General features: G+C 42.7%; 1 protein-coding gene across 2 annotated transcripts in view; it reads left to right on the plus strand.

The window, feature by feature from the left end:
- The window catches only part of NSMCE2 (NSE2 (MMS21) homolog, SMC5-SMC6 complex SUMO ligase), a 129,930-nt gene that overhangs the window by 17,383 nt on the left and 92,800 nt on the right, over window positions 1-19,747 (plus strand). For both annotated transcript variants that reach the window (XM_080582059.1, XM_080582058.1), the window contains one exon: window positions 12,240-12,346. In XM_080582059.1, the coding sequence (XP_080438185.1) occupies window positions 12,240-12,346 (107 nt within the window). The remainder of the gene's footprint in view (window positions 1-12,239; window positions 12,347-19,747) is intronic.

Raw genomic sequence — 19,747 nt, forward strand, 5'->3', positions numbered from 1 at the left:
CAGCTGGCTTAAGGAGAAGGTGGCAGATGAAAAGAACACAATTCAAAGAAGTGTTCGCACATTAAGGAAGTATTTTAACAGGCTTTCCCCAGACTGTAAGTGGGAATGGAATTATACATTGCATGTAAATGTCAAGTGACAATAATATCTTGTGAGTTAAATCAACCTTGCAAACTCTTTCCTATTTTTCTTAAGCAGATGAATAAAGTTTAACTTGTGATTTCCTTACTAATCATCTTAGTAAGCAGTGGGTGAGTAGACTTTTTCTGTATGGGTAGATTAATGTGACATTTTCACAAGACTATTTTTTTTAAAGTTTATTACTTGTGGGTGTGGATCTAATTCACAGCTGCTTTTTGAGTGAATTAGGTATGCCATCACTCATTGAAATTCTGTATTTTTTCAGTATTTTTAGATCCATCTTTTATCCATTCTTAGTTGGAGGTGTGTAGTTTGTCCCAATGTCTCAAGGTGGTCTCTTAATTTAAAAATGAAGACTTCTTTTCCACTGAAGTTACCTACTTCAGTGCACAGATTTGGCTCAGACACTTTTACAGAAAGCCAAGTTAAAATTAAACAAAATTAAAAAGTTTATCAATAAAAGGGGGGGGGGTGGAATTCTCTGAGCTAGTACATCTCGGCTACACAAATCTCAAGCACAGTGATACGGTTCTGGATTTAATTTATTTTAATAACACAGTGTCTCATAGCTATGTGATACTTTTCCAGTTCTGTTTAAGTACTGAACAGAGGGAGCTTTCCTGTATCTGATTACAGAACATTTCCACACCCGGTCTCAATTTATATTCTTTTTTTTTTTTTCTCAAAACCACCCCTTTAAATGACACAAGGCCCCACAAAGTTCTTTCTTTTCTCCCGTGGACAAAGATAACGGTTATCTAAAGAAATGCTGAGAGATCATCTTCTGTAGTGCACTTTAAGCTATCAAACAAATTCCTGTTTCCTCTCAAAATCATAAATATTTGCGCACATGTGAGAGACCTGAGCAACATAGATTTGCATTGTTCTTTTTTTTGCACAGAGATGTGCATTTTCCATATGATAACAAAACAGCAGCTCCTAATAGGAGGAGAAATTCTTGTCTGAAGTTTATGGAAAATGAAATTCCAGCAATGGAAAGATTTAGCTTTGTCACTTACCAGTATGCAAGCAACAGAATGAATGCCACATAGCAGCGATTCGTGCCAAAAAGGGGAGATCTGCCAATTCACAGAAGAGGTTTTATGCGAAGGCAGCCTGCTAGAGGCAGGATGAATTGCTGGTTCTCATTATGCCTGGAGTTTGTGACCAGACTTTGCCTTTGCCTCGTCTGTGTAAGAGGATTAGGTTGTGGGTGTGTTTTTTGTTATTTGTGTTTTTCTTTTCCAAGTCATATTGAGGAATTACGGGCTCTGAAAGTCCTATCTTTGACACTGCTGCATGGTTAGCACTTTGAGAGCACCATATCAATCTGTGATTCATGCTGAATTAGGTGTTTAGTGTGGGAGACATCACTTGACCTTCACTTACGTGAGACGCTGGTGTTCTGGGCTGCTATAGTCCAACCTTGTTTGCGTCCTGTTATCAACAGAAACTCAAAAATACCTAAGGCATGTGGAAGTTATCTGCATTTCTAACAAAGAATTAGCTTTGGAGAGGATACTCGTTTCTCTTTTTACCAACTTTTGCAAGACAGAGACATTCCTGATATACTAACAGATCAATATTTATGATATTAAAAACAAACCTTTGTATTGTTAGCTATCCATTGCAAAACTAATTTCTCTCTAATTTATTGCAGTGTACGTGTGGACCGGTGTCAGCTGTGCTGTAAGATCCATCACCGCTCTGTCCATAGTGGTACAGAACTTCAAGTTGCCTGCCAGCCAAATTTATGTAAAAATTTGAGCATAAAACTGGATAGTTGTTCTGCCCTGAGCTGCTTGCTGCTGCAGCTGGAGTGCGTGTAGTCCCCTGGCTAGTTAGCTGAGGTCCAGTCCTGCTCTGTCTGGGACCACTGCTTCTTTTCTCTGGCTTCTGAAGTCAGCAAAGATGGGTTGTCGAGGCAGAAATAGAAAAACTTAGAATGGGAGACTGTGTGGGTTCGGAGGAGAAAAGAAAAAAGTTATGTTTGCAAAGTCTCTAATCAAAATATTTGACATTTAAAAGGCAGACTTATTTTGGCCTTTCTCCTCCCCCAGCTGTTTCACTTTAGGTCAATAATGTTAAAATTTCAGTGCTGGAACAGCATTCATTGGTGTCTGCGTGATGCTGCTGCTGTTGGTTGGGGAAGACTAGCTTGGGTTCTGTGTTCCTTTTGTTTGGTAAAATAACTATGGCCATTAAACCGAGCTGAAATAAGTCAGTGCTGGATTGTCTTGAAGTGAAGGATTGCCTTGAAGTGAGGGCTTTTCTTTGTCTTACTTTCCCATTTGATATCTATTCAACTGCTTGAACTTGTACCCGTGCAGATTGGCGCTTTGCTTGCACGAGAAGGAGCAGCTCTGAGCCTCAGTGGGACCAGTTTGTTGGGCGGCTCGTGTGGAGTCCTGGCACCAGTGAAGGTATGGGAGGATGCAGTGAGGGACCGAGAGTGAGACTGCCTCTGTACTGAAACTGCTCTCGGTCTCTTTGAGCAGCGACTCTCCCGTGCTTCTCTCCTGCGTCACAGCCCCATTTGCTGGCCGAGCTGCATCTTGTGACTCCAGTTTCGTGTGGTGCCACATGGAGCATGTCTAGTCGGCGCAATTAGATTTTGAAGCTGATATATCAGCAGCAGACTCGGATATTATTATAGCTGGAGCCCAGAACCAAGATAGTTGCATTTACTGAAACATTAGATCTGATTTAATGCTCTCTGATGAGGCCTCGTTGGCTTGGTCACAGAGCTAGGCTGCCTCCAGTTCTCTACAGAGACACGATGTGTCTGAGAATTTTGAAGGACTTGGGTGAAAAAGGTTAATTTTCCTATCTTTGCTGCTTGTCTTTTCCTCCTGTTTCCCCAAAAGTCAGTTTAAGATGGAGGAAGTTCTAAGTAGCTGCATTTCGTTTGGTGAGGATACAGTTTGAATGAGCTTCTCTCAGATGAGAGTTAATAGATTCATTAGTGGAAGCAAAGTTTATTTTGTAAAGATCCTAATGGTATTGTTTACTGTTAGATGATAATAAATATGCCTCATATTGTGGACAGACTTGCACTTCACCCTAAAGTATTTATTTTCCACGTGTCGATGAAATTTAAAGTAAGAGAAGAATCAGTTATTGACCACAGGAAGCGTTAACTCTGACTGGTAAAGAAAGAAGGAGGGGATTATCTCTGTGGGACTTGTGGTGTGCAAGCAGAAATCTTGTATTAATACAGAAGAAATTGTGCTTCCTAAAAAATAAAAATCCAGCCTGTTGGAAATCAGCAATGTGATTTTGCTGGTATTCCTTTACGAGGGAGGTGATAGATCCAGCAGCTTATGAACCTTTTATGGGAATTGGAAACACCCATTAAAAGTCTTGAAATAAAAGAATTTTAAGTAGCCCTTCTAGAAAGTGTTCTGAGGGATCAAAGAAAAACAATTACAACACCGTAAGGAGGATTTCCCTATTCCTTGTGAGGCGAGTATTTAATGCAGAGAAATTTTTGCCCCCAAAATTCTGATCTTGCCAATGTCAAATCTTCAGAGGAGAACGAGGGTAGGTCTCGCCAACCTTCCCATCGCCAGTTCTCAGGCAGGCTGGGTCAGCAGCAGCTCGGGGCTCTGAACCACGCTCTATTGTGTGGTGCAGACATGCCCACGCCTCCACAGGCAAGAAGCTTGTTAGTCATAGGAAAATCCTTTCCCATTGAAATTATTAGTGAATGTTGTTTTCAGCCTCAGTTTCAACGTATGTTGAAATCCACTGAGAAGAGAGGGGCATATATATATAGCTAGGAAAATAGAGGGGTTTTAGAAATTATTGATTTCGTGAGAGATTGAACTGAGATTTCGGTGTGGAGATAACGTGTACATTGTGCTTGCTTGGAAAATACAGGCGTGGTGCTTTTACCTATTTCTTGGCAAACAGTTTGGCTTTGGGTGTTATCCCCCCTGAAATTCCACCCGGCTACAGTTTGCCACCCCCTCGAGTGGGCTGGTACAACTGGTTACATACCTGCACTGTAAATCCAGTTACAAGAACCATTGTTTGGGGGTTTCTTGTTGTTGTTGTTGTTGTTTTTTGCTTTGGGGGGACAACACTTGGATTGTTTCATCAGTCCCATCTATAGCATGGTGGGGTGAAAAGTCATATAGTCCCAGCAGAGGAGGAAGGTGGAGGAGCAGCAAGGATGGGCGCTGTGACCTGTGGAACTGCCTCTGTTGCCAAGGGAAAGGTACATGAACCTTGGTATTTAATTGCTACTTGTCTGTCAAAGTAACTTCTGTTTCTGTTCTTCTTGGGTCTGTGGTATAGGTGGTTTTGAGGAATGATGATTTACTCCTTACTTGAACAGAGCACAGTAGTTCTGGTAGTTCTGGATAGACATCACCGTAATACCAGAAAACTGATACAGGATTATGAAAGGGGAGAGCTTGACCTGCTTCTCCAAACTCTTGCATCTTGTAAATGCTTTATTCTCCTTTCAGTGCTCCTGTCTACTGGTTAGAGTTTGTTAACTTTAAATTGGTCTTTCTGCAGAACCAAATAGGTGTTCGTTGGTAAAATAAAGATTAATGTCACCATGTCCTTGTAATTTACTAAGGAGAGAATCACTGAATCATAGAATATTCCCAGTTGGAAGGGACCCACAAGGATCATCGAGTCTGACTCCTGGCTCCACACCGGACCACCCAAAATCAGACCATGTGTCTGAGAGCGTTGTTCAAACACATCTTGAACTCCAGCAGGCTCGGTGCCGTGACCGCTGCCCTGGGGAGCCTGTCCCAGTGCCCGACCACCCTGTTGGTGAAGAAACTTTTCTTAACACCCAGCCTGACCCTCCCCTGATGCAGCTTCATGCCAGTCCCTTGGGTCCTAAAGAGGTGCTGGTCAGAGAATTCTTTTTTCTTTTGTCTGAAGGGTTTGGCATAGCCTGGTAGTTGCATGGGTCTTAATATATAGTCAAGCAAGGATCCATTTTCATGTGGGTAGGTGTGCATGTACTAGCTGTTCCTTTTCTCAGGACTCTATGAGGGACACTCAATGCAGAGGTTACAGCAGGAGAAAATACGTAGATATGATATAAAGACTTCCTTCTGTTTGCCTCCCATAGCGAATTGTATTTATCTGTGTGAAAGATTAGGTTGTCTTTTTGTTATTTGTGTGTCTCAGCCTAAGTTAAAGCATCTGTATTTGTGTTGAATAACATTTTATTTAGGAGTTTATACAGCAAAACCTGTCAGCACACATTGGAGTGTTTGCTAAATGCAACTCTCTGTGAGAACCCTGTTTGTTTCACTAGGTATTACCCCAGTGTCAATAAGTGTTTGGAGATACTGCCCTTCCTTACCATGCAGTCTGTTTGGATACCGTGGCAGAAATATCTGGTAAGCTCTCAAGTCTGAACTGGGATCATTATGACTTTTAGCCTTCCCCTGATAGTCTTTAAGAAAAACAAGCATTGTAAGGAAGGATCTTTCAAAAGCGCTGCTGGCCTAGTTCTGCTGGCAGTAGACTTTAAGGGAGTTTCATGTTGAGCAAAAGTTTCATGATTACTTTGTTTTAGAATAATATAGTAAGTTGTTTTCAAAAGTGGTTAGTAATACTGGGTACCTCAGCTGCTCCGTGCCCACTCTGAGATGACTCTTGTTTTCAGAACGTGTGCGACACCCACTCTCTGAAAATGCTGTCCCCTTGAAAGGGTTCAGACTGGGCATTCAGAAAGGAGGCACCCTGCGTCGTCCATTTCTGTTGAAGTTCGGACTCTGTCTACAATATAAAGCACTCGGGTTTCATGTCTATGGGATTGGCAAGAGCCTCCTGAGTCACTGAATCTTGTCTTCCCGTTTCAGACAGTCATAGCCTACAGGGAAATGGCTTGTAACACGAGATGAGTTTTCTTGTCAGGAGCAGTTTGTAATCTAACAGCCACTCTTGGCTCATCTTACTTTAAAAAAATAAAATGTAAGCATTGAGAACTGAATAATTGAAGAGGTTTTTTTTCTTTTCTTTCAGTTGCTGTATAAAATAAATGTTTCAATGCAGACTGCAAACCACTGCCTTTTCCTCTGCAAAATAAAACCTCAGAAGACCTGACTCAGGTGAAGCAAAATGTTTGACCTGAGTCCAAGTATTGTAATGTGATTTGGATTTTTTTAAAAACAAAAGCCAAAGAGAAAATAAGCTGAAGTTTTAGGAACCATTCACAGGTGATAGTTCTGGTGGAACCGTGGGCACGGTCAGCTAACAGAGTTCTGCTGTGCTGGTTTGTCCCTGGCAGGTTCCAGTAGTCCTTTCTCCCACACTCATCTCTTTTCTTCCCCCTTTCTCTTTGGTAGAATATTGGAAACTCAGATTCAACTTCCTTCTTTGCTTGAGAGGTATTTGTAGATGTGAACTCGCTTTCATCCACCTTCCAGAGGGATGGTTTAGAGACGAGGTTGTTGGTTATTGGGGAGTGATGCAGAATGAATGAGGTTGGAAGGGACCTCTGGAGGTCGTCTTCTCCAAACCCCTGCTCAAGAAGGGCCATCTGCATCTGGTTTCTCTTTCTATCACTGATGCCATTTCATTTTGTAAGACATACCTAATTTTCACTAGAGTCCTGGTATCTAGGTGAAGGTGTAGGTCCGTAAAATCACTGTTGCACACTCAGCCTGTAACTCTGTCTGTACCAAAGCATTCTGCGTGAGTGGAATGACTTCATTAGGAAACAGTGAAGGAAATCCAGCTCGAAACACACTGCAACCCTGTTAAGGCATTTCCTGAGAAGCTGGAGGCGTCTTTAGGACTGGCTTCAGCTGTAAGTAGCTTCTGATTGTTATATGGAAGGAAGTTTTGCAATTACTGCCCCGAGTTCCCTTTACTCCACCAATTGTCATTCCTCATATGGTTGTTGGCACTCTGATCAGCAATAATTTTTCTTCTCTTGCTAATTGCAGTGGTTAGTTCCGTATCCAGAGGGCTTCACTGCCATTTTTGTGCATTCCAGTTTCAACCATCTCTCTGGCTTTCACGTGAAGACACCTGCATTCAGGAGATTCAGTTTCAGGACACAAAACAGCTTTTTGCCATTCCTGTGCATTACTTCTAATTTCTTTCTGTTTACAACTTTCTGTACTAGGCGGCTCTTTTTGCAGCCTAATAAATAGATACGTTACAGATCTGGGAGATGAGGCTTAGAAAGAAATCTTCAGTGAGAGTTTTCTGAGGAGCTGTCCATATATCTGGAGGAGGAAACGTGGAGGATTATCCTGAGTGCTGGAGAAGCGATCAGCCTCCTGTTTAAGTTCCTGTTGGTCTGTATGGTCTGAGTACCATGGCGGGGTGCAAGTACACCTAGAGAGAGGAGGGAACTAACGCTGTGGTTTCCGCCGTAGGTCTGTGCCGTCTCCACTGAGCATCCAGACAGTAGGAGGACATCTTACTACTGTCTTCTCCAAATGTTTTGTGTGAATTTATTTATAAAGATTCATAAAGTGTAGGCTAGTTGTTACATTTTTTTGTTTTTCCAGATGTGTTGTCCAACTTTAATTACAAACAGGTTTGAGTTGACTAGAATTGGGGGCAAGGAGATGGGGCAGGGGGAGTCTGCACTTCTTTTTTTAACATAATTGCTTAAAAAAAAAAAAGGCCAACAAAAATGCTTAGCTGTATCCTGAATTGAGTATGCACGTTCTCCCGCAGAAGATGGAACTAAATCAAGGAGTCCTAGAGCCTGTATTCCCCTGCTGTCAGCAGTAACTTGAAACCTGCTGGCCAAGCGTGTGTTTTTTCATGCTGCTGGTGCATATGAAGACAGCTGCCTACTACTGCTATTGCTGTTGGCTCGAGTGACAGATGTTTGTGTTGCATGTGTTTTAAAAGTCTGAAATCCGCTGTCAAAATCTGTGGGCAATGGTTTCCCATTCCTCTTTTGCCTCGTACAATGGGAGAGCCTGATGGAAAAAACAGCGTGTAGCCTGGAAATTAAGAGTAACCTAATATGTAGTGCAAGAGGTAGAACTCCCAACGTCCTGTTTTGCTTAAAATTGAAAGCTTGGTTTTCGTTAGCCAATAATACGAAGATGTCAATGTTAATATTTATGTTAATCCACGCTGTCTGTGCTTAACTGTTCATTTTATGTGCTGTTATACTTGGAGGCTTAGAGCCCGCCTGTAATTTCACGATACGCCAGACTACTTTGTGTTTCAGATAGTCTACTGTGGAAGTGAATGATTATTTTAATTGGTATGTGTTGGCTGGAGGTCAGCTCTTACACCATAAATAAGCAAATAATGATGTGGTTAGTAACTTTTGCACAGAAAAAGAGAAAAATCCTTTTTTTGTGAAAAATCTTCAGAAATTCACTAACTTGTGGATGTATACTGGGAACTAAAGTAAACACTAAATATGAACTCAGATGTTAGAAGGAAAACAAGTTTGGGGTAAATGGGGGGTGTTTTAGACAAGTGCTAATATGGAAAGTGTTAAAACAGAACTGATTTGACTATCCTGTTACTGTAACTTCTGTTTTAGCACTTTGGGGTTCATGATATGTAACCCTGCCCTGATTGATTACAGTTTGAATCAGCAGTAAGGCACCTGAGCGTGATCAATTTGATCTCGTATTAGAAATGAGAAATTGAACTCTTGCTAGTCTCTTTATGTAGTTTTGTTACTCGATTTGTAGGGAGGCTTTTCGGAGTAATAACCCGATTGCTATTATAAAGAGAGTTCATGGAGTCATGTGAGCTTGAATTCATTCTTACGAAGAGTGGATATACAGCCAGCTAATTTTAACATGATGCACATGAGCCTTTGAAAATGAAAATTATGGCCTTGAACTGGGCTTTCTCTGAGAGTAAAAGATGTAACATTGCAAAATGTATAATCTCTGGGTGGTGAGGGTAAAGGCTTGTGGAGAAATGCTTACTAAACTGAACATATTTAGCCTAGATAACAAGGAGACTTAACTACAGTATGCAACTTCAATGGTATTTTGTGGCAGTAGCTAAAAGCATATGCAGAGAGTTTGCAATGCATTCCTTAGATATGAATTAGAAACAAGATTAGGATAAATTTTGATTAGATAGCAGCGAGGCACCCATCCAGTACTCGCAGAGTGTTCGGTTTTGACGTTGAGTTGGGTTGTTGGCTTGCAGAGTGAAAGGTCTGAGTGCTTCGGAGAGTTAGCTGGAGCCTGGTCGGAGGGCACTCAGCAGATAACGCGGTCCCGGTCTGATGGGAGAGGGAGAGTGCCTCGAGTCTCTCTCTACCATGAACCTCCACCGCCTTTCTCACAGCTGAAATAAAGGTGGTGGTGGGGTTTGCGGAGTGGGTAACACACAATGCCATTTGAATGTTTCAGAAGCCTGATATCAGAAATAAATTTTGGTTCCTCGTGTGATTATAGCGCTATTAAACTAATGGGTTGGTGGCATTTGGGGGGGGGGGGGGGTGAGTTGCAGGATGGTGATTAGAAAAGACAGGTAAGTCTTTCTTTCCTAATTTCTTCTTCCCCAGTAAGATGAAGTCAGCTGGGACGTTCTTACTAGTCTGTGGGGGTGTCTGTTGTACGGAAACATCGAAGCTTCTGGGATCCCTGCCTCGGTGAGCTGTAAAACTTTTCACATCCCCATACAGAAACCCACAGCTTCTCACCATGTGTACACAAGGTCTGCTCCTCTCCTTTCCAGGGAGTGGCAGAAGTGATCTTAACTCACCAGGGGAAAGGAGAGTGGTGGGAGCGGAGGAGCCATGCACAGGAGCGTTATTGCAGTGTCTAACGTAGGGCTGTGATAGTTCTGTAAAGGCAAACGGAATACCCTGTAATGTACGTTTTCTTTTAGGTCTTCTGTAGGAGTTAAGAGATGAGTGGAACAACGTGGGAGACTTCATCTTAGCTCTCAGTACCTTGAACTGCAGGTAGAAAATGTGCTGCAGTATCTGTCAAAGGGCAGAAATAAGGGATGGCCATCCTTGACCTGTCTACAGTCCTTCAGACCCATCTCTATTTCCATCATGCCTTCAGGGGCATGCTCTGGTCGTGTGTTAGTGACGGACACATTCAGAGCTTTCACAGTATATATGAAATAACGCATATAGCCTCATGGGCATGGAAGACCAGGGAGACAGCAGTGACTACCGCCGAGACTTAAACCAGGCCGGTGGATGGGAGGAATGGTCAGGACGTGAGGAATGTAGGGCAGGATACAGTTAGAGATAATGTCCCTCTTCCCTGAGCAGTTCCAGCTCTTTGCGCTTTATTTTAGCATGCTTCTCCAGTGCAGTAAGATCAGATGAAGCGTTATTATTCCTTATCTACAACTTTTTTTGAACTTAGGACAGATGGCGTTCATACGGCTCTCTTGGTGTTCAACAATGCTCTTCTCTTCCCCTAAAAAAATAGATTTAGGCCGCTCTAGTTTCTTTATGCTGTGGATATGATTCATTTTGGCCATGGGAGGAGAATGACAGTTACTTGCTACACAAACCTTTCCTGTGATTCACGGAGTGCCATTTGTGTCAGCCTTGAAGGAGGCACTTTGTATGCTTCCTAGCAGGAAGGAAGGAGAGCACGATCACAGTTACCAGATAGGGTACGGAAACGGGGTGGGAGGGAAGGGAAAGGGGAGAGGGAAATGCTGATTATTCAGAAGAAGGTTGCGGGGATGCCAAAATTCTGTCTGCGCTATCCATTCATCTACTTAATGAAGAATGGGTACATACCAAGCCTGGATAGAATTACGGGAAACATCATGACTGTAATCGCCGTGTTCACAAAACAGTATGGCTTATTAAGTATCTTTTTTGGGTAAATGTATCTTAACACTTTTCCTTCTGTCTCCTGGATCCGTCAATGTGGTGTGCAGCTCTGTCCTGCGTGACGCGTTTCAGCAACAACTTCAGGTTCTGCTCGAAAGCCGGGACAGCCACGCACGGTGCTTTCTGTTAGTTTTGTGCAGGGAGAGATGTTTGTGCTCCAGTGTACTCACACAGTTAGCGACTTAAGAAGTGTGCTGCCTTGCCAAATAGGAAAGCATTTTCCTTTATTCACCAAAAAAAAAAAAAAAAGAAAAGAAAAAAAAGGAAAAAGAGCTATACAGTGATTTTCTTCCTGAAAATAATAGCACAGCTTAAGGGTACTTACGCTGCTTGTAAAGGAGAACACTCCATTAAGTGACAGCCCCTAAACTAATGCTGCATGACAAACCTTGGGGCTCTTCCACACCTTCCAGCTGTTTTTTCTGTACCTGGAAACTGCAGAGTAGGAGTAAAAGGGAGCAGGAGAAGGAGAAACTTACGTTTCCTAATACCTTAATTTCCTGAATGGCTTCGGGGTTGTGGCTGGCTGTCCTCCCACAGGTGGCAGCATTTGGTGCGGTACATGCACCTGTGTCAGGAGTTACTGCCGTGCCTGCTCAGCCCTGCAGCACCCAAAAAGAGTCCTTACCCAGCTGCGGAGATGCACAGCAGGTCAGAATGGGAAAGCAGAGGTGTAGTTAGAGATGAAAGGGGTGAAATTAGGAGCAGCGCGGCAGAGAATGAAAGTGGATGTGAGTTACTAAGCACGTGTCCTTTATTCATTGATTTTTCACTGGCAATTAAAGTTTTACTGTCTGATTCACCATTACTATTCAGTTTTCCATTGCTTCCTGGGTTATAAAATGCTGGCTCTGTTTTGATTTTGCACTAGCTATGTTTATTGGGGACAAAGGGGTCTAGTTATAGCCGTGGAGTATACTGTACTGAGAGGGCATTTCAGTTTCTTCTGAGTATTTCTGAGGCCATGTGATGAGTCATGAAATATAACTTTTGCAGAAAATATCCTGATTGCCTAATGACTAGGTGCTGGTAGATGAAATTACACACACTCTCTCTTGTTCACATGAAACCAGGGAAGTGTCCTTCTGAGTAAGATGTTTGTTCAAGTTACCCAAGAAATGTCAAGGTTTACAGTTGCAAAATAGGAAGGAGGTACATGTCTGAGGAGCTTGAAAGCACCTGCTGTGCCTTACAGATGTTGTAAGAAATTCACATTAATGCTTGTCTTCGTATCTGTAAAGAAGAAATGCTGCCTGAAACAAACACAGCTGATCATCCCTGTACGAAATATTTTGTTTTGCAGATGATGTGGAGGATGTTAACAGTATGGAGAAAGTCATGTTAGAATATGCTGCAATGGACAGAGAACTCAATCACTATATGAAAGCAATTGAAGAAACAGTAAATCAGGTAAACTGTCACCTTCTTTTAGTTACAAAAACACGTCCTTATTTAAATGCATCTTTTAGTAGATACAAATGTTACGTTAAAAAAAAAAACAAACAACAGAATTTGGGAAAAGTAATCTTCAAACAGTATAAAATACTAAAGTTGCCAGGACAGCAATTAATTTTTCTTCCTGCATGCAGCGTGATCCAGTTCCTAATTACACATTTGTGTGTTACTGCTTTCCACAAAACTCTTGCACCAGTCAGAGTACAGGACGAGCAGCACTTTGGGAACGCGGGAGGGCCGTGTAGTTAGGTCACCGGCGTCTTGGATGGTACCGGCTTCGTGCTGCGTGGAAGATGGGAGCTGCATAACGAGTGATTTCAGGAATAAATGCGTTGTGGTAGGGGAGGAACTAGTGGTGCCTGGTTTCCAGCATCTTTCAGCCCACATGGATTTGCTGATCCTTAATAAAGGCCTCCCCATGCTGTGCCCATGCCCCCTGCCACCTGCCCAGCCCCAGGAGCTCTTTGTCCAGGCTACCAGGCCCCTGCTGCTGCTTCACCTCACCAACAGCCTAGGGCTGTGGCCTCCAGCACTGCCCAGCCAGTGGCAAGCAGGGTGTCGAAAGTGTGGGTGCAATGGCAGATCCATGTGTTGAGAGAATCAGCTTCAGTGCTGGCTGCTTGGTTGCTTCATTTTCATCAGGAGGGGTTTCGATGGATATCAGGAACGATGTTGTTACCGTGAAGGTGGTCCAGCACTGGAACAGGCTTCCTGGAGAGGTGGTTATGCCCCATACCTGCCAGTGTGCAAGAGGCATCGGGATAATGCCCTCATGAATACGCTTTGGCTTTTGGTTAGCGCTGAAGTGGTCAGGCAGAGGGACAAGGTGATCTCTGAAGGTCCCTTCCAATCGATGCCATTCCATCCCATTCTGTCCCATCCCATCCCATCATACTCAGAGAACTCAACTTTAAAAGTAACCTATTTTGGTATCTGCAAATAAACTTCCAGGCATCAATTTTGTAGGAATTTCTCTAGAGGAAGCAAATGCATGTCCCTGGTTTCCCTTCAAGGTACAAAATCTGCATTTCAAGGTACGCAGGCGTTAGAGCATTTCAGCTAATTTTTTTTTTTGTTTTGCTATTTTTAAAACAAAGGAGAGGAAGCGATGCATTTTTGCACTAGCTCTATTCTGAGAAATTCTGACAGGTTTTCTTTTAGTGAGTTTTTAAAATCATCCTGAGTCAGATGCTCAGCTGAAAAATCTTCATCCAAATAATTAAATATTGCATGTTTAAAAGGAGCTGGAAACTATGTCTGCAAATGTTGGACAGCAGACGCAGTGTTCCCCATGCAGTATTTAAATACACATTCAATGCACATGTCACCATAATTGCAGAACTGCTGGTTTATATTTCTCAGAAATGGGACGGGTCAGAACTTTTTCCTTTTCTATGGAATATTCAGGATTTTTAAAGCTTTCCTAATAAAACATAAGGTAGTGCTCACGTCATTAGTGATTAATGGTGTATACCTGGACTTCAGTGACACATGGTAAGTTTATATTTTGATTGTAAGCTGTTAACTAAATGATGTGTTATTATTGTAACAATGTAATAGGAATTTCAAGTAATTTTCAACAACGTACCTTCTTTCATTATTCCTGTGTATCAGCAAAACACTTTCTTCATATTTTAGGAGTATAAAGAGGAAGTCTGTGCCTCAGCTAGCAAAGTGCTCAAATCCTGTTTGCTTCGGATGCCTTTACTCATGATCTTTAAGTTAAGCATAGGCTTAACTGTTTGTCAAAGCAAAGGGAATTTCGTGGGCTTAGGTAGGGCAATGATACAGTCATGATTTTTGGACTGGCTTCAGCAGCATCTGTTGTGTGCACATCTATGCTTGTGTGTAAAGAAAGCAAGTACTGGAAGGTTGGTTTTTCTTTTTTTTTTTTTTTTTTACCCCTCCCTAATTTAACTCATTTAGATTGTGTCAGACTCCTCCTTGTTTTGCTGAAACAAGCTCCTTCCCTGTTCGTTCATTCCTAAGACTTCAAAAACGCAGCTCCAAGATGTTGAACGCATTCAGGGGTCTGCGTAGATTATAAAGTCAGTAATGACTAATTTATTAGCCTCAAGCCATGCTTCTCCTATCTTTTTTCCCTACCTCACTCTAGGGAATTTTCTGTACTTTCCACTGCCTGCATTCTGAGCAAACCTTTCAGAATAAGAGAAGGAAATGCGTATAGGGTTCTGCAGTAGAACAGAGATGTGAATTGTTCCCTAAAAACTAACAGCTCGTGCTTTGTTTTGGAGGATAGCTGCACGCCGTGCCTCCAGCACTGCACAGTGGATCTCCAGTTACCTGTCAGAGATCAGCTTCAAATCTGCTTCTGGGAAACAAAGATACCGTTGCTGAATTTAGGTCTGCACCTGGAGGTAGCTGTGGAAAGGCTTGGGTTTAAAATAGCCTCAGCTGGCTTGCTCCCCGGCTCCATCTGAATTCCTTGCCTGAGGGCTTTCCCTGGGAAGTTGCAGCAGGTCATTCAATTTCACAAGGAGACCGGGTTTTGTGTAACTGCATTAACGGTGTTTATCTCAAGCTGGAAAACACATTTTATCCGATTATTTTTGTGAGGTTTTCTGCTGTCATTTTTTCTGATCTGTTTTTTTTTTTTCAGACAGCAGCGAATCTGAAAGCAGGTTGTATGCTGTGTTTCACCTCCTAATCACCTGCTTGTAGTCAATGTCCAGCTGGGAGTTAGCAAGATAAGGAGATGGCATCAGTTAAAATTCCTGATTTATGGTTTTATTATGTGTACATTTAAATGACTGGCAGAAAGATACTGTACAAAAGAAGTACGTATTGTAAATAACAAGTAACTAGTGCGAGATACAGTTACGTGTTCTTAAATGGGGAGTTTTTATTGGTTTGGGCTGCAGTGGATGGAATGCAGAAGGTGAAACATATCAGCATCGCCTTCTGGTTGAATCAGCAGCCTGTTGAGTAAGAAGTGAGCAATTGAATCACAGTGTTTCCAACAATAGGCTGTGGGAAACCCTTTGACTGTGGAAACTCCCTGTGCCACTGGATTTTCTTGTAACTGTGGAATGACTGGACTCCTACTGCTGCTGCCTTCTTGATTTTTTAATGAGTATTTTCGAAAGAACTTAGCCAATATTTGGGCCCTTTCCATGCAGTGTCAGGGCAACGCTCTTATTTTTAATGTAGCAACAGCAACAGAGGACTGAGGGAGCTGCAGTATCTCTTGCTGACTTCATACACAGGAGTGGCCCAAGTGACGGGGACCCAGGCTGGCTTGGCCAGCTCAAGCGTCCCCCTATTCTGGGAGAGCTCTCAAGCGGCCGGAGTGCCAGCATACTGTGCCTGCTCTCTCTCCCACTCTGCTTTCTAGGTTAGAAGGGATGTTGTCTGGGGACTCCAGTTGCTGTCTCTTCTTTTCAAGCGTTTAGCTTTTTGGAGGGCTGTAAGAGCTGGGGTAAATTTTCTGAAGTCCCCAGGCTTCTCTAAATAAAATGAATCACAAGATACTCTAGGTCTATCTAGAGAACGAGGAAGACATAACTAACTCTCCTAATGTTGCATTATTCCTGCCTCTTTTCTTCTCCTGCACCCCCATGTCTCATCTCTCCACTAAATTTGGCAGGGAAAGAGGATCTGGCCTTTTCTTTTTTCCCTGCATATTAGAGAAGTGTTGAGTTTGGTAGTGGCACACTGGCAAAGGTGACTTAGTGCTTCCTGCTGTAAGTTACCGCTTTGCCAAGCAGTGATTTATCTTGCTTGCATCCTGTCTTCCTTTTGCTAAGTCTGAGCATTGTGAAGAAGCATGAAATCTAAGCCTGGGTGATGTGGAAGAAGAACATAGAAGGTGTGCTTAAGAAGAGTTTTCAGCGTCATACGAAAGAATGGCTGAGAGCTGGAAGAGGCAGATGGAAAGGTAAAGGGCTTAGGAAGTCAGGAATTCATATAGATACATGGAAAGGAGGCTGTTTGAAAGAATACTCTGAAAATGATGCTGTTAAGCTGTAAGAAATAGATGGGATTATTAGAAGTTGTCTTGATGCTTGGGTTTTATCCCTGCCCCAGCTTTCCCATGCTGTTTCAGGTGAGTGATTTATACCAACGTGTCAGTGGCTGCTGATGTCTTCTGTGTTTCCTGATTGTCCTGCGTGGAAACCGATTCGAGCTCTTGAGTGCTTGAGCTCAGCTTGTAAATTAAATCAATGGGAATTACAGTTTGAACATGTGAAGTGAAATTAAACGTGTTCTTCGTTGTTTTTTGTCTATAAAAGTGCATACAATTGGCATAGGTGTGCATCTTGCATGGGAGTTGAAGTCTGGTTCACTCAGCCCTGTGTGCTGTTACCTCCTGTCAAGTGTTGAGTCTTTCCTTGACAACGACGAGGGATGCTCCTGTGTTCCTTATTCAAGAGCAGTTTTGTCTCTACAAAATATACAGGAACTACTCTTATATTTATTTTGTATTTTTGGTAATAGTTACTTTTTATTTATAAAATAAATTAATATAAATTTTATTTATTTTTGGTGCTAGTTCATTGCAGGGGCAGTAGGGGGATGTTTGTTCGCTTTGTCAGTAATGTAGAGCAGATTCCTCAGTATTGACGTCTGTTATCTTCATGGCCAAGTGTATAGCTTTTAATCCTGCTGAGGAATAATTCCTTTCAGCGCAGTTTTTAACTGACCTAAGCAGCATTGCAGAAAAGGAAAGGATCCTATTTAAAACTCCACTGTACAGGAAAGTCCAGGGGCTATATTTGACTCACAAACGGTTTAGAAGAATTCCAGCTTCTTCACTTAGCACATAATGCTCTCCTGACTTGGGCAATCCTCCTTGGCCTGAGAAAAACGAAAGGGACTTGCAGATAACATCTTTGGTACCTAGGCTCTGCCAGCGTAGCTGTGCTGGCACTGAATCCTACTGGAGAAGGCTCTGCCAGGATATCCAAGTCATGCCTTTTGACAAAGCAAACGAAGCCAGCAAAACACTCTGAGGAGCGGTAGCTGCACCTGCAGCGTGGGTTTTGAAGTAACAGCAAGGTCAGCCAGGGGATGTGGTGCCACCTGGCCCCCGTGCTCCTCGGTGGCACAGCTGTGGCAGCAGAGCTAACGTGGTGACCATGTCCAGGCTGCGTGGCTGGCGCTGACAGTGTCATCAGTGACCCTGCTGCCTATTAAGAGACAGGGCTGGGCCTCAAAATCAGGTTGTCACTTGGTCTTCTGCACGGCTGAGTACCAGGAAGACCGTGAATCCCTCGGGATTGTTGTTTTTCGGCTGGTTCAGGACTGTGCCAGTGCACAGTGATTGGCACTGGGACACCCACTAAGGTGCTGTCATTGAAACCATTTTTGACATGAAGCTTCCGAAGGCCTTACTGGGTTTGAGAGAGGCTCAAGAAACAGCCTGGTTTGGTGCAGATGCTTTCTTAATGAGCACTTTGCTCTTCTTTTTATTCTTGCTACACTGTCATGACAGCATTTTTTAGGGCAAAATCCACTGGTGATATCTGTATCTGTAACTGTGACCTTTACTGTTCCAGCTGACTTCAGAGCACCGGCTCTGTTAGATACGTGCAATGTATTGGTGTTTCTTGATCCTGAAACTTTGCATGCCAGTCATGACAATTCTGAGACCTTCATTTCCTCAAAAAAGCCCTCTGCTACACAGAAGCTGCTCAGGAATATATCCTTGAAGTCTGCTACCGTGAAAATGGCTTAAGTGGGATTGATAAATCTCTTCTTGGGCTGATAGGAAAAGTAGGAAGAGCTCTTGTAGTCTTTCACTGCACTTATTCTGGCTCTGTAATTGTAGAAGCCAATGAATCTATCTCAAAGTTCACATATAGTGTGCTGAAGTGCACCATCAGCAGCAACATTCAATCCCCTGGTGAAAGACACCGTATGGGTGCAGTGTTTTCTCTCCCATCAAACAGCAAATAGATTTCTGGAGAACTTGCTTCATCTTTTTACTTCTTGTTAACACTGGGTACTTCCATGGCCATTATTTTGGTACCACAGATGCTAGTTGAAATTGCTCTTTACTTCTTAGTTACGTGCTATTTACCAATGAAGCCACTTCAGACCAATAATTCATCTCACAGAATAAGCAAAATATGGACATTGGGTCAAATCCTTCCCCTGACTGATGCAGGACAATAGAGGAAAATAATATGACTGTAGTTGTGCCTCTGCATAAGTATAGTGCCATAGGACTTACTAAAACTTTTGCAGGCAGACTTAATTCTTGCATTTTCTGGCTTTGGAGTTCTTTAACTTTTTAAAGTTTATTCTTTGCAATTCCTTTGACATAGTTTATTATAACAGCATAATGCTTGCTTCGTCCTGCTGCAGTCTCCAAACTGCAATACAAACAGTGTGGCTCTGTTGTAGTCATGTGCTGCGTTTGCCGCAGAAACTGGGACAAGGATGCATTTCAACACATTTCTAACATTTACTTTCTAATATTTACTTTACCTTTCATGTCTGTCTCAATGAGTTGGGCTAAGCATTTGACGAAAGCTGATTTTTTATTTATTTATTTTTTAATTTCCCCAGAATTAGTAAACTATGTGTATAGTTCACTACAATAATCACCGAATGGGTTGGTTTGGAAGGGACCTTAAAGATCACCCAGTTGCAACCCCCTGCCATGGGCAGGGACACCTCCCACTAGACCAGGTTGCCCAGGACCCCATCCAACATGACCTTGAACACCTCCAGAGAGTGTTAATACATTAGAGTCCGCATTTAATAACCTGCAGTAAAAATACTTCTCTAGTAAGCGGTATATAAAGAAGTAGGAGTAGCGTTCTTTGATTGATGTGGGTTATATAGCACATCTTTAGTAGTGTCTCTGAGTGTCTCGCAGCAAGCATAAAAACGTGTCCTACTTTTTGGCTACTAAACCCTGGAAACCCTTGCACACACGCATAGGTTTGTTTGACTTCGCTGTGATTATTTGCATTTGTCAAGCTAAATGTTTTCCTAAATATTTGCAGTGTCAACTCTGTAGCTGCTGAAACGTCTCTCGGCTTGTGTGGGTAGAGGTGAGGCAGCAGGGGCCACAGCTGGTTAGCAGAGCGAGGATTTGAGGGAAAAGAAGTATACTGGACCTAGGACCATCAGATGGAAACGGGACCTCTGTAAGTGGGGTGGAAACGGGGAGAGTATTTAGAACAAATCTGCAAAATAAATCCTCAGGACTCTGTCTTAATATGAATGTTCATTTGTTGTGCCGGGCAGCAGAGCTGTCCAATAGGTGGGAAACCAGCCTGGGATGAAGGAAGGACTGGGAACTGTTCTCGGGTCTGCTAAGAGCTTATGTGGTTGACCCTTACAAATTGTTTTGCCCTGAGTCGTGGGCTATGGTCCCGTGTT

The sequence above is a fragment of the Anser brachyrhynchus genome (genome assembly GCF_964034855.1).
Source record: "Anser brachyrhynchus genome assembly, chromosome: 2".
Classification (NCBI taxonomy): Eukaryota; Metazoa; Chordata; class Aves; order Anseriformes; family Anatidae; genus Anser; species Anser brachyrhynchus.